The sequence below is a fragment of the Apus apus genome, chromosome 9 (genome assembly GCF_020740795.1).
Source record: "Apus apus isolate bApuApu2 chromosome 9, bApuApu2.pri.cur, whole genome shotgun sequence".
Classification (NCBI taxonomy): Eukaryota; Metazoa; Chordata; class Aves; order Apodiformes; family Apodidae; genus Apus; species Apus apus.
The window spans coordinates 15,681,992-15,696,880 of record NC_067290.1 but is presented as its reverse complement, the minus strand read 5'-3'; the positions used below and the strand labels follow the sequence as shown (position 1 = coordinate 15,696,880).

General features: G+C 42.3%; 1 protein-coding gene across 5 annotated transcripts in view; it reads right to left on the bottom strand.

Moving 5' to 3' along the window:
* SLC25A26 (solute carrier family 25 member 26) overlaps nucleotides 1-14,889 on the bottom strand; it is an 83,034-nt gene that overhangs the window by 5,907 nt on the left and 62,238 nt on the right. For 3 of the 5 annotated variants that reach the window (XM_051627155.1, XM_051627156.1, XM_051627157.1), the window contains exons 7-8: nucleotides 8,937-9,006; nucleotides 796-860 (exon numbers count right to left, since the gene is read on the bottom strand). The exons of 1 other annotated variant lie outside the window; for it this stretch is intronic. In XM_051627155.1, the coding sequence (XP_051483115.1) occupies nucleotides 796-860; nucleotides 8,937-9,006 (135 nt within the window). The remainder of the gene's footprint in view (nucleotides 1-795; nucleotides 861-8,936; nucleotides 9,007-14,889) is intronic. One more of the 5 variants, XM_051627154.1, reaches the window with a different exon arrangement.

Sequence of the window (14,889 nt, the reverse complement as noted above, 5' to 3'; positions counted from 1 at the left end):
ATGCAAAGGCAAAGAAGATGCAGCAGGGACAACCTGCAGCAATGATACACAACACAGCAGAACAGTGAGTGCTGATGTGTGTGATTCAGCTGAGGAGCTGCACATCATCAACAACAAACATCCCTGCACTGAGGGACATGAGCAATGGGGTAAAAACCACTCACAGAAACTCCAGGATGCCTGACCTTTGCCAAAACAAGAGCTCTTTTCAGGACAAGGAAAGGCCAAGGACTTTGAGCTATGTGGCTGCTTAGCTCTGCTCTGGGGTCAGCAAGATGATGACAAGAACACTAGACTTATTAGCAATTTAACTACTTACTAAACTTACTGATCTTCCTTCTGCCCTGGCTGGCAGATCTAAGACACCATAATCTCTATGCCTTAAAAAATTAGGACAGAAAATCCAGTGCTGAACTCTTCTCAGAAAACACACACACACACACACACACTCAAGCCCAATCATTATTAAAAAAAGCCAGAGGAATAAAATCCTGATAGAAGGTTTAACTTTGAGGATTTTCTCCTAAAGACCCCGTGTGAGGCTGTGGAAGTCTAGCACAAGCACAGGTCCTTCTCGGCTCCTCTGGGAAAGGACCAGAAGAGCAATGTAAGGAAAGGAACACAACCATTTCATTAGTTCTGCATGCGGTATCTCTTCATATCTAATCCTGCCTTCGAGGACAAGAGCAGGATCATTAGTAATAGATGCTGGGTTTCATTCTGTAATGACCATGCAGGAACTCTGGAACTACCCAAGCTGTTCACCTGCGTGTCTCTTGGCCGCTTCGCTCTTACCTTTGCCAACATAATTCTCGTCTTCGCTACATCTAGAGGTGTGGTGACTGCAGCTGCAAATCCACCTGAGCAAATTAAAATACCAAATACAAGTGAGACATTGTTGGTTGAATATGAATGCCACACTGCCTATAATTCCCATGGCTGTGGTCAACACTGCTCCATTATTAATGCCTACAGCATGTTTCCTCACGTCAGAGTCCAAGTACGTTTGTTGAGGGTCTGTACACTGAGTGTTTTATTCCTGTGTGTTGACTTAAAGAAAACAGCCCTATGCTAGTTAACTGTAAATCCAAACATGCCCATTGAGATTACTGTCCTTTTGTTTTGGACACTGTACGTACATGAACATATGTAGGTCGTAAAGATAATGGATTCCACTTCCAACACCTACAAATAAGTCTGAAAGGAGGAACCTCCTCACTCATTTGCAGAGATTGGAAAATAAGCTTGTCACACTGTGCTCTGCCTTGAGAATTAAAGTCTGACCATTCAAATGCTGTAAAGAAAGAAAGATGCTCTGCATCTGAAACACACATGCTTCAAGGGCAAAGCTATGCATGAGATACATATGTCTGGGTCTGGCCTTCAATTGTTAGACCTGGAATTCTGTTTCAAGGAAAAAAGACAAGCCAGTGTTTGGGATGGAGCTCATCTCCAGCAAATGAAATCAGCCCATTCTGGATAACAACAATGTGAAGGTGACCAAGGGTTTTTTCAAAATTGTCACAAGTCCGCTGCCACAAGTGCCATCTTCCCTTTATTTGCTCTAGTAACTCCCAGACTTCACCCTTGGAGTTCATTTCCTTCACCTGGAACAGCCAACTCAGCTGTGGCTTTCTGCCTGAAAGCCAGACATCTTCAGCTTATCCATCTGCATGTCTCACCCACAAACGTGTCTTTGTCTCCATATTTTAACCCTGTGGCTACAGCCTGGTCCCTTGTGCTATCTAGGGAATCAGATCTGCTGATTTTTCTCCCAGGATCTTATTCCCTTTGCCTTATTTCCCCATCCTAAAATTAACTCTAATCTCTTTCTCCTTCCTTGGTTCACAATATTTCAAGCAAGTAATTCATGCTGAGGAAGAGCCAAAGTGATGGAAGCTTTTAAAATGCAGGAGTAGTCCAGCAGTAAATGAAGAAAAAAAGAGGAAGACAGAGTGGGGAAAAAGAGAGAGACCTGTTCTGAAATCTCCTTCTTCCTCCTGTTTTTTTCTCTGAAGCTTGTATAAATTCTGTATCTGCTACAGCAGGGAACAAAGTGACTCCAAAGACTGAAGCCTACAAAGTATCCAGGGATTAAGCTAAAAATAATCTATTTTCTGTTCCAAGTTTTATGGAATGTATAAAAATTGATCCTTCTTTTCTTAGGATCGGAGGGGAGGAAAGCATTTCCTCTAAAACCCGTATAGTAATGAAAAAAATCCATCTTCCCCTCTGGCTCATCTTTCTACCTGCAACTCTCTCTCAACTACCTTAGCTTTAACATATTAAAACCCTGCTTTATGTCAGAAAGGAGGCTGGGCCAGCTGGCATCCCAACGCTGACTTCTGACAGTTAATCAAGGAATGTCCCATGACAGTTCAGGAGATACTGTAAAGCACATGTGCATTCCCCTGGATCTCAAACAGGAGCAGCAGCCAAGCCAAGGTACTGAACAGCCCAGCACTCTTGTGCTTCAGCAGCAGTTTCTGCTCACACAAGGTTGGCCCATCCGGCCCACTCTGCTGGAAGCTTTCTATCTAACAGTGACACCTCACTAAAAGGCAGAAAAAGGGGTTGTATTCAAGAAGCCAAAGCAGAAACTATGAGCAAGTTAAACTAAGTTCCAGGCCATTCTTGGACCTTCTTTAAGGTCAAAAATCTCTTTATTGTGAGCCAGTTTTTGAGTAAGTGACCCAAAGGCTTTGAGAGAATGGTCTGGATAGAAACCCTGGTACTCATGTCAGTGATGTATTTTTAGAACAGTAAAAATAATCTCCATGGAAAATAGTGGTTTTACAAGGTTGGATGTAGCAGACCTTCCTTTGCTCGCAGACCAAGATAAAATTAAACAGTGAACCACATGGCTCTCAGGCCTGTATCAAGCAAAAAAATCTCATTGCATTACTCAGCTATAGAGTTGACAGTAACACTTTACTCAGTCTAACTTATTTCCCTTATCCAATCCCAGTAATATTTTATGCATTTGTTCCTAAGAGTTTCTTATTGGCAGAAGCTTCAATCTTGGCTGATTAGAAAAAACAATTTATCCTGACACGATGTTCCCAAATTCTTATCTGAAAAGTTTAATCAAGGCTGATTGGTTTTCATTTTTTCCCCAGCTAACATTTGGATCTTTCAGATATTTTTGTTATCAACATTTCGATGTTGTTTTTTTTCCATCACTGGAAAGTATTTGGTACAGATTTACCAGTCAATTTAAAATGACAACAGCAACAATAAAATGCTTCATAAGCACAACAAACAGCAGGATAGCAGCTAAATTAAATGCAAGTTTATATATGCTTGACAAAACAAGATTAAAGCTAGCATTTGTTGGGAACTGCATTTTACTGAAGGCAGTGAGTTCGATAAAATTAATTTGGCTCCAGTCTTAACGCTAAACATCCAGTGCAACTTTAGAGTGACCTCCTCAACATTAGTACACAGGTACCCAAGAACAGGCTACAGCACTAGTGAGGTACTACTCAGTCCCACCTACTCTAGCTGGATAAAGCAACTTGAAACATGACTGTTTCCAATCATCAGATTAATACAGCAGATAGAAACCAGTGCAACCACTTTACTCATTTGAAACAGGACTGTGCACTGCACTGTCTACTTCACAGCAAGGCCCCACAGATCTTTAAGTCACTTCTTTAGTCTATTCCTCCTGTCACTGAGTTCTTCAAGAGCTGTCACAGAAGGCTGGAGTCTGCTCAACTAGTCAGCAACCAGGAAAAACAGGTATCAAAGTATCAGGTTGGCAAGAAAAGCCCAGACACTCCTAATCCTTCTGGCTTCTCTGCAGAGCTGACAGACAAAAAGGCATCTTTGCAGACAGCCTGTGTCCAGACAGACTCACCAACTGACTACTGGAGAAGGTTCCTTTCTCCCTTGCCCTAGAAGGATCTGGTGATGATTTGGGCTCAGTAAGTAGGCATAAAGATGGATTTTCACATGGGAGAAGGCTCTTGGCTTGTTAATACTTCTAGCAGGGTGACAAGCTCCTCTATAGTCAAAATAAAACTTCAGGCAGTAGTGGAAAATTCACCACCTGTCACCCAAGGAGTTACAATGGACACTGTATATTCACACCATCAGCTGAGCAGCTAAACTTTACCAACCTCAGGTGTTAAACTGGAAATCTCTCTGCTACTCACACATTCCTAGTGACCAGTTATTGACAGAAGTGGTCGTGATAGACATCTGCACACAATGATTTACCTTTATTTGGCAGTAAGAATAAAAAGTCTTGAAGACTTAAGATATTCCCCTAGGTTCCTGCTGGCGTCTACTACCCTTTTTAGCTGCCATATGCAAATAAAAACTGAGAAGCATCAGAAAAGAATTAAATACTTCACCTGAGAACAACACATAACCCTAGTCCTTGCAGTAAGGTGGGCTCCCTGCAGAATTTGCTGCTGCTGCTACAGGAAAACGTTTCATGAGTTGAAACACTCCTCAAATAAAATCCTACGAAAGATGACAAGTTATTGAAGTCCTTCTTTTCTGTACTATTTCTGTACTATCTTTCTTTTCTGTACTATTTCTGTACTATCTTCCTTTTCTGTACTATTTCAACATCTCATGCTTACTAAACAGTCCAAGAAACCTTTCTGGCCATCACAGGGGCTCCTCCTCTTTCTGTGTTTCTGTCATCTGGCACTCTCGATCTAGTTCGGTAGGTCAAGCTCATTTCAGGAGACAAGAACTTGTACTTGACTAATGTCCTTCATTGAATTAGCACACTGTCAGAAAAAAATCATCCAGGTTGAACTGTATTAATGGCCTGTCTTCATTACTGTTTTCTGTGCTAACATCTGAAGGTTACCCAAGGCTGATTCAGGATTGAATCCCAAATCTAGGTTGAAAAACTGAGTTGCACAGGTCCAACACTAAACCACACATCCTCTTACATTGATAGATTTCCAAGTTCTCAGTCTTTTTCGGAACTCTTCAATCAGTTCTTATTCAAACTTTCATGTTATTGATATGATGGTAATTTTTTTAAGAGGAAGTTTAATCTGGACCTTTATCACTGTGAGAACAACACCTGCCAATGGTAGTGAAAAGTGACCCAAGAACCTCTTCGGATTTCAGCAGGAATACCAAGAGGCAAAGCACTGCTCCTCCAGTGATTTAACCAGTTCAGGGTAAGAAGCATGGTCCAAGCAGACACTGCAGGAAAATCCTGAGAATGACTCAAAAATTTATTCAAAGCTATGGAGTTACAGAGGCTTTTAGACACAGCATGGAACCTTGTCAGAGCTGATTAGATCAAAGCAAAAGTGATGGGAACTCTTCCCTGTTAACGTGCAAAAAGCTTGTTAGTGCTTCATTATTCACTAGACTTGCACCTCCATTCTCAGTGACTTTGTCACCACATAACAGTAATTATTAATGTTAAGCCACACCTTTGTTATGGTAGGGAGAAAGAAGGCATCTTTAACTGAGGCAATTTTCAATGGCATTAAATGGACACTCAGGTTCTTTGACAAGCTGGAGATTGCCTTGCTGCTCTGGGGTAGTGATCTGTTTTCCCAACAGCTAATACCCGATGGCAGGACTTCCTTGCCACCAGCCCACTTCCATGGAGGACACACAAAACTGACCCAGAAGCCTTCTGGGACAGCCTGCCCTGGTACAGTGCAGGGCTAGGGTGCAGTGGTCCAGCCAGGCAGCCCAAGAAGACTCAAGCATGGAGTGCAACCACAATTACACCTGGTCTGCCCGCAGCACGGGGACATGCTTCCCTCCTCTGCCTCCAGCCTGACAAAGCCTATGCCCAAATCTGGGCTGGTGTCCAAACAACTCAGACATGAGGCAAGGTTTGGTTCAAACACAACCTCAGATTTAAAATACCTTGTAGCTCTGCCCTTGGGTGCCTCCCTGCTGGCTGCTCAGACATCACCTTCTCTCACTCCCTGACTGCTCCAAACATCTCCTCTAGTTAAGACACCAGAGATGATAAAGCTGGACAAGGCCTCCAGGGATTAAATTACTAACAGATGAGTCAAAGAGGATTCCAAATTTCCAATATTTATGCTCATGCCTATTATGGTTCTATAAAAAGCCCCTGGATTGCATACATACATCTTACACAGGTGCACTCAATGAGGCAAAGTCAGGCCCCTCGCAGCACTTTGGCTGAAATCGCTGCCGTTTCACAGGCACTGGGGATGGAACTGAATATATTGTTGCTCTTTGTTGTGTCTTTGCCAAATAATCAATTGTGATTTAACTAGGAACTAACCAACACACAGAGACATACACATGTGTGTGCCATAAAGAGAAGCCAAACAGGACTTCTCTTTCAGTTTGTTCCAGCTTATTACCCGGTCCCTCAAGACCTCTAACATATTTTTAGAAAGCATTGAACTCAAGCAAAGAACACAGGAGAAAAGCCTATCTGTGTGATTTCACCAACCCACTACCATCATGGTGGCATTTGATAGCATCTGTCTTTAAAGGTTGTTTTTTATATAATCTTCTCCTTGTATTGTTTATAACATGATGATTTTAAATCACCTGGATGCACACATCCATCTCAGTTTATTCACACACACTGGTGGGGTTTTGATTTTTTTGTTTTGGGGTGGAAAGGGATAAAGAGTTTGGTCTGTTTTTTCTTCCCTTGTTTGCAGCTATATGTAGGTAGTTAATAATTTTTAGTCATGGAATACTTTCTTCAGAAAGCAGGAAATTATTTTTCCATTGCCTCCATTCATCAAAAAAGCTAAATATTTTCAGTGAAACAGAATGGATTACTAGATCAATACAGAGCCTGCCTGTTACATGTCTGCAGAGGGAGGCAACAGAGACAGAAGGGGAAGGTTCTGATCCCAAGAGTTCAACCTCATGCATTCTAAAGCAGGTCCTCAAAGGACACATGAGAAAGGAAGTTTAAAATACAGCTGGAAAAAAGGAAAGAACACGGAAATGAACAGAGAAGGAAAACCAGGCTGGAGGAAGTGAAGCTGGAAGGATAACCCAGAGAGTACTTATCATCACCAATCATAACATCTACAAAAATGGGATCTACAAAACTCCAGCTCTGGAAGGATTTGTGCTTGGGTAATACAGCCTCTGAAGGCAGCAAGGCTGAATTGTCTCACCTACCACCTCCATGGACCTGGAAGTCTCTGTGACCTGATGTCTCCTCCAGAACAAAGTGTTAGGTCTTCCCAGCATCTGCCAAAGGACAGCTACACACTCATACACAACTGTGCTTCTGCAAGCTGCTTCTACAAGCTGCTTCTACTATTATTTTTGCCCAAGAGTGAGCAGACACTACTGAACATCCATCAAACAGTAGCAAGTCCAAGTGCAACTCATGAGAATCAGGAGATATTATAGAGAAGGAAGTGGAGGCACTGGGCTAGATTTCCAATTGAGGCACCAAAATGGACTTCAGGAAATTACTCCACAAGGCCTTGGGTAAATCAGATAACCTTTCCAGCTCTCTGAACATGCCCGAACACAGTTTTTGTATCAATCTGACTATAAAGAAATCAGAGCTAAATTAATGATCCCATATCACACCTGCAGACGTACAGATTGCATTCAAAAGCATTTTCAGTCCCATAGTTTGTTCTGTTTTAAAACAAAAAAGAACCATTTCCTTCAGTTGCTCTGATGTTGTTTGCACTGGTTTGATGGTCAGTGTTAAATCCAACAATAAACAGAATTTCAAGCAGAATAAAACTCCCTTCCCATTACATAAACATAGAATTAGATCCACAAGACCACAAGAGATCATCTAAAATATCCCCTCTGCCATAAAATGGAATCAAATTCTACCTAAACCATTCCCTTCCAGCTCAGGTGCCCAATCTACCAAACTGTGCAGTTACAGCCACGCACCCTCTCCCAGTTGTGAAGTTACTGCACCCATCAAAACAAAGCCTCAGTCTCTGCTGGAATTCTGCTGCTATTAATACTTCAATTCCCCTAACAGAGCTTATTTTTTAAAAATTACGTATGATGTAATGGCTCTGATTTTGTAAGTCATCAAAGAACAAGCTTTGCTTTTGATAATCTCTATTTCAAGAAATGCTATAATTTCTCTTTAAACAGGATATATTTTTTTCCACATATTCTGTTACTGGTTTGGAATCTCAACATGTATTTTAGCTCCTTGGGGAAAACTTCTGGCTATCCATCTCTTAACTACTAATCTGTTTTTTCTATTAAGACAGTTGAGTCTCTCCTCCCTCAAAACTTGTCAGCTATACTGATGAGTCATTAAATGATTTTTTTCTCTCTTTTTTTTTTTTTTTGAAACAACTACAGTAGGCTAAAATCAAGTAAGAAGCCTACTGAAGAATTCAATTAACTTCTGGCTTGTTTGGTAATAAATAGTGCAGTATTGTATTCTGCCACTCTTTATTCTTGACCTAGTGTCTGGAGATTGCCCAGATGTTTCATTCTCTTTTTTTTTTCCTTGCTGCAGAAGGCTTTTGCCTCGGGGCTGTGCAGTGCTGGCCTCTGCTCTCCTGACTCTAGTTAATCTACATGGCTGTCAGAGCTGTCACATGAATGGTGAATCATGGCCTCTCGCTGCAATCACTTCAACCCCTGGGGAAGTGCTCAGAGCAGACAGCTGCACAAACCCCCACCCAAGCAAAGTTTCTCCTGGACAAGGATTTTACAAACCAACTTTGAAATAATCGCAAAGCCTGACTGACAGGCCCCTGGTTTTTAAATAACAGAAATTTGTCAAAAACAAATTGGTTGTCTTTCAAACAGACACCCTGAGTCTTGTTTTTTTTCCTTCTCTTTCCTTTGCTGTCTCTCCTATTTCCAAACAACTGGATCCGTTTTCTTCTAAACAAACTTGAATTACAAAGGAATGTTGTTCTGCTATACTTAATAGATTTGCACATTTTTCCCTTTCTTCTTTAGCCTTTCCCAGTATAACATATAATCCTTTGCACCTGCAAAAGCTCCACAGACTGCTGACTGCCAAGAATCCACCACGTGACCCTGCTTCCATGACCAGAGATCCTGTGTTTAAAGAGAAAGGAAAATAAAAAGTTATTAAATGTTTGAATCTATCTGATCCCCATGTGAGTTAACTCCGAGGATGGGAACTTAAGTGAAAAGCTATTTTTGTGGCATTTTTCAGTGATGTAATAAGTGATTCTTCTCAAGGAACTTGTGTATTTGAATGAGCAGATGGAGTGAGAAAGATGTCTGGAACATAGGAGGGCTTGAAGCAAATTGCTTTCAGGGATTTCATATGTATGTATTTAAGCCTGTGGCCATGCAACTTTGCAAATATTTTGTGAATATATTTTCTTTTTGGCAGATAAACCAGTGCAAAGCAAAACACTGAGCAGGGAGGCAGCATGCATGAACCAGTACCAGTTCAGCCCAGATGTACCAAACACACCCATTTAAGACCAACAGTCCCCAGCACAGTAAGAGGAAAGACCTGTTTGCCCCTCTTAGGTTTCTTAAACCAACCCCTCCTTTCACACTTCCAAACCCCACGGTTAAGAAATTACTCTTATCCCTCCCATTATATCCCAAAGGAGGTGTGTCTGTTTTTCACTTGGTGTCACCTGGGACCACACACCCTTCTCTCCACTGTTCCCACACACCATGCTCCAATTCATTAACTCACAACATCATTTGCACGTGCACATTTAAAAACACTAGCATGATGCCTTCTAAAAAACACCAAGAATCGAGACAAACACTTTGATGAGTCTGATCAGTATCAGCAACAAAGGCCAGCTAGTGCTGGAATGGTTTCTATTGTGCCAGCTACAGTCACTTTGTTCTCTCCACTCTGCTCCATCCCCCCCCGCCCCCATCTCCTGAAATACTTAAGATTGGAAGTTCTCTGGAGGAGAGGTTTCTCATTTATGAGGTGAGGATCAGTGCTGAGCAAAAAGGGATGGAATTCATGGCTCTATGAGGCCTGTCACAGAGAAATCAGTAATTTTATTTTATAGCTGTGGAACCATCTCATCTTTTTAAAGCTGTATTACTTCTATACCATAAAATTTTCTTAAAAGCACCCTGATAGCTGTGCTAGGCTGAGATATTGCTCTTGGGCTCCTGATCTGCAATACAGCCACTTTCCACTGGGGTGAAAAAACTAATTTACCTCATTTGCTGACTCTTCATTTAACACACTGTTCTTGTGACTCGCTTCTTCCAGCTTGGCTGGTGGTTATATTTCAGTTGAATGTTTTAAAAATCAAACTGTTCAAGCAACAATGGCCAGCCACCAATGTTGTTTGGTACCCTGCCACAGCTAAATAGCTGCAGCTCTGTTCTACGAAAGCACTAAGGGGATTTCAGTCTCTTTAATGCTAGCCATTCTTTTCCTGGTGTTTTCAGTATAGGCTTCTATTCTGCTGTCACCCACAGCACATACTGATTTTCATCTCATAAATAAATAATGGGGATTCATAATCCTTCAAACCCATAAGATGATTTCTGGAATAATTTACATTCTTTGGACACAGTTTTCTTGCAGCTCAGTCCTGCTGAATGAAGGACACAAGACCCTTAAGACAAAAAGTACTACCTTCCAAAGCACACAGGTACTGTCAAAGTATAACTCCCACTTTCAAAACCCATTTTTGCAACACTTGAGGTGCTTAAGAAACCTCAAATTGAAAGTCAGGGTTAAGAAATTTAACATTCTCCAAGTATCTGTAATTCTACAACTAAACCCAAGAACTCAGAACAGTTACTTCTGTCATGAAGAAAAGTCCTACGGAGGATCTGCTGGAGGACTAAGAGGAAAACCAGCACATTAATACAGATATTCAAGGTTTTGCCAGAAGTCCAGCCTATTCTCAGTCATGATGGGTTTTTATGTTTATGACATTGTCCAAAGTAGGAAAAGGTCATTGTTATTTCTTGGCATGTAGCTCTAAATTCTAGTTTCTGATAAAGCCTGGCTTCCCAGTGCAGTTCTGCACAAAGAGCCTTTGCCAAGCAAGGCAAACAGTAATGAATACCCATCCATTATGCCTGCAAATTGACAACAGGTATTTGTAACACTCATGCAATATGGAAAATTGGTCAGAAGGGTGGAGCTAGGAACAGTTCAATTAAATTAGGGAAAAGGAGAACTGAGGCTGGAGAACAGGAAGAAAATTCCCCAACAGTGAGGTCTACCGAACAGCAGAGCCAGCCTCCCCAGGGAGGAGAGGAAAGCCCTCTCCTTTGAGTCATTTAAAAATAGACTGGAGAAGGCACTCAAGACTGTACTGTGGGGAATAATCCTGTGTTGGCAAGGGCAGGATGTGATGACTTAATGCATTTCTTTCCATCTCTGATTTCAGTGATTCACCCAGAGCTCCAAACCTGAACATGCAGAAGTGCAAGAGAGATGTGGGGCACGGAGAGGAACAAGTGTCACAATGCCAAGAGGACCAGCAGGACTCTGGTCCAAATTCTTTCTAACCACACTCACCCTACAGGCCAAGTTCACATGCTGAAGGTCACCCATGTTTTCTCTCACGGCCCATGGACCCATTAATTGACTGGCCTTTGTGGTAAGCTGGGCTTGTGAGTTCTTCAAAACACTCACCTTTGTGCTGCACCAGGCACGGTTTTAATGCTACTAACACAGGGCAAAGCACAGAAGCCACTAGTGGCTTGCAGATCACTGTAAGACTGGGGCCTTGTTCCTGGGAAGAAATACATCATTCATATACATATCTCCCACAAACACCAACAGAACTGTTGGTTATTTGCAGTGAAACAGTGCCTAGATCACACCCCGCCATCCTAGATGCTGCACAAATTCAGAAGAGCCTTCCACTGAGGGGGTAATGGTGAGAGCTCAGGTCAGGCAAAAGATGGGTGCCAGAGGCAGGCTCAGATGCATGAGTGATGGCTCCCTGCTCAGGGTCTCCAAACAGGCAGAAATGCCCGTGTAGTGCCTGCAGAAGCCCAACAACTACACTGCTTTTTCTAGACATGCTCTTGCAATATGAAACATAAACTGGGAATTATGAGCAACACAACAGCAACAATCAGATCAGCCTGGTTTTCCCACCACTGTCACCAAATAGCTCCTACCTGCTTACACTGTACTCCTCCTGCAGAAGGCTGCAGGAGATGAGACTTTTCCAGAGTAAGACCCATTCCCACCAGTATTCACAGCCTAAGAAAGCAAAATGACAAGGAGCACACTACATGAAAGCAGGCCGCCATGCCAAGCCTGTGTCATGTGTATTCTATTAAGCTGAAGGCTGAATAGAAGACTTTGTTTTCGACTTCAAAGGACCCCATCCCAATCTCTCGCTCTTCCCTTATGAATAACAAATTGGAAATAAATCTTCTGGCTGAAGTGCATGGAAACTCATACAGTTGAGGCTCTCTGCAGCTTCCCAGCTCAAACACATGCTAATTTTTTTTGTAAACACTTTCATGTGATATATATGTAAATCTCACTGTGCGTTGCTGCACCATGTAAAGCAATACAGCGGGTGTGGCCTCAAGGGATGGGGCACAGTGGGAAGACTGAATGTAGATCTCCAGTTATTCACAGGGATAATGTTCACAGAGAAGGGTCAAGTTTTTCTGTGGGCAGAGCCTTACTTTTCTTCCTAATGATCCCATTTCATACTGTCCCATATGCCAGTGTCCTCTCTTTCTTACTACAAACATGATTTAGCTCTTTTGATACTGAGAATACAAGGACATCCCATTTTGCTGGTCATAAGGGACACTGGAAAAGTTATTTATAGAATCATAGAACCATTGAGGCTGGAAGGGACCTCAAAGATCATCGAGTTCCAACTGCCCCTGTCATAAGCAGGGGACCCTGCCACTAGGCCAGGTTGCACAAAACCTCATCCAACCTGGCCTTAAAAACCTCTAGGGATGGGGCATCAACAACCTCCCTGGGCAACCCATTCCAGTTCCTCACCACCCTTAGAGTGAAGAATTTCTTCCTAATATCTAACCTAAATCTCCCCTCTCTCAGTTTAAAACCATTGCCCCTTGTCCTATCACTATCTTCTCTGATGAAAAACCCCTCCCCAGCTTTCCTGTAGCCCCTTTCAAGTACTGGAAGGCCACTATAATGTCTCCCCAGAGCCTTCTCTTCTCTAGGCTGAACAGCCCCAACTCTCTCAGCCTGTCTTCACAGCAGAGGTGCTCCAGGCCTTTGATCATCTTGGTGGCCCTTCTCTGGACCCTCTCCAACAGGTCTATACCTCTCTTGTGCTCAGGGTACCAGAACTGTACACAGTATTCCAGGTGGGGTCTCACCAGAGCAGAGTAGAGGGGCAGAATACACTAAAGGCCTTTTAATCTAAAAGAGAAGAAAAACAAAGAAAAGAAAACAGTACCATCACCTTTAAATACAGAGAGGGAATTATAAGGTGCCCACAAATGTGGGTTGCTCACGTGTTGTGGACACCTGGCCTCCAGATGGCCAATAACCTTTTACTAGTTCACACAACTCCTTAGCTGTGCGTTCCTGTCACCTTTGCTGTACATTTGTGGTAAAAGTTCGGGGCAGAAATAATCCCTCAGCTTTGTGCTCCCAACACGGTTGGGTCTTGGTCTATCTGCAGGACACCTAAACTATGGTGACCCCAGGAGAGCACAACACTCGCTTCTCTCTCAAACCAGACCAACACCCCAAATGCTGCAGGAAGCATCAGAGAGAACAAGACATCTCTGCCTTGCCTTTGGTACTAAAGGCAGGCAGAACTCATGGCATACACTTAAGTCAAGGCCTACAGCTGAGTAAATATTACAATTCCCTCCACTGATAAGCATCTGTAGTGTTTCTACGTACCCCTCTGTTCAAGGCAGTGTTCAACTTCATAGTAACCAAGGGGAGAAAAATCTCTCTGAATTAATCACACAGATTTGTGTGCACGTGCAGACTGAGGAAAGAAAAGCAATTTTCACGCTTGCCTTTGCTACTAGGTATTTTACTTGTAACGTGGCATTCTGCATGGCTGATCCTTACAGATGCATGGCACATTAACTACAGGATAAGCAAAAAATTCATAAGCTGATCAGTTTCTATATGTACAGTCAAACATAGATCATTGAGCCAAACATCCTCCCCAGTGAATTTTTATGTGCATATGTGCAACACATGTGTAAGTACACGTGTATATTATCTTGCAGGAAACACGCAAGCCCAAACATGGGAAAAATTCAATGATCTAAGTTCACTGTTGACATAAATGTTGAGACTCCATTTTCACTAATGGACTCGCTTATGCCACTAATGAATTTGGCACTAGAATTAAACCCACCCAAATCCTAGATAAACTGAAAGAAAAAGAACAAGAGTTGGCCTACATGCAACAGCATATTTTTCATGTTAAAAGCATTTCATTCCCTTTCTCTCCCCATATAATACTGCATTGATGTCTGTGACCCATTTGGATGTAAATCAAAATGGATGTGCTAAAAGCCTAGTTAAAGAAAATGTCTTCGAAACTGTTCCCATGGCAAGGCAGAACATAATATGACAGCTACACTTAGTTTCCATGGCGTGAAGGGCCATACATGTGTCTGGGGAGGAAAATGCACTTCTGAAAAATTACTTCGGAGTTAGGATGGCTTTACTTGAGCATCTGCACTGCTAGTGCCTGCTAATAAATCTGTGCTTCATGCAGATTTGTGTGAATAAATTACATGGAAGAATTACATGAGTCTTTTAAGGTTCCTCAGCAAGAGGCAACTGTCCAAATCAAACGGTCAGCCCTTCACATTACTTCTATATTCTACCAAATGTCCCCAGACATCCCACTGGCAAGCTCAGCAATGTCTGATCAACTGCTTGTGGGCTAAGCATGACCAAGAGCATCATAATCTGGCTCTTTACCTACAGACTGCCCAAGTCTGTTTTACTTCTGCCATTTTAAAAGCTGCATTGATGATCCA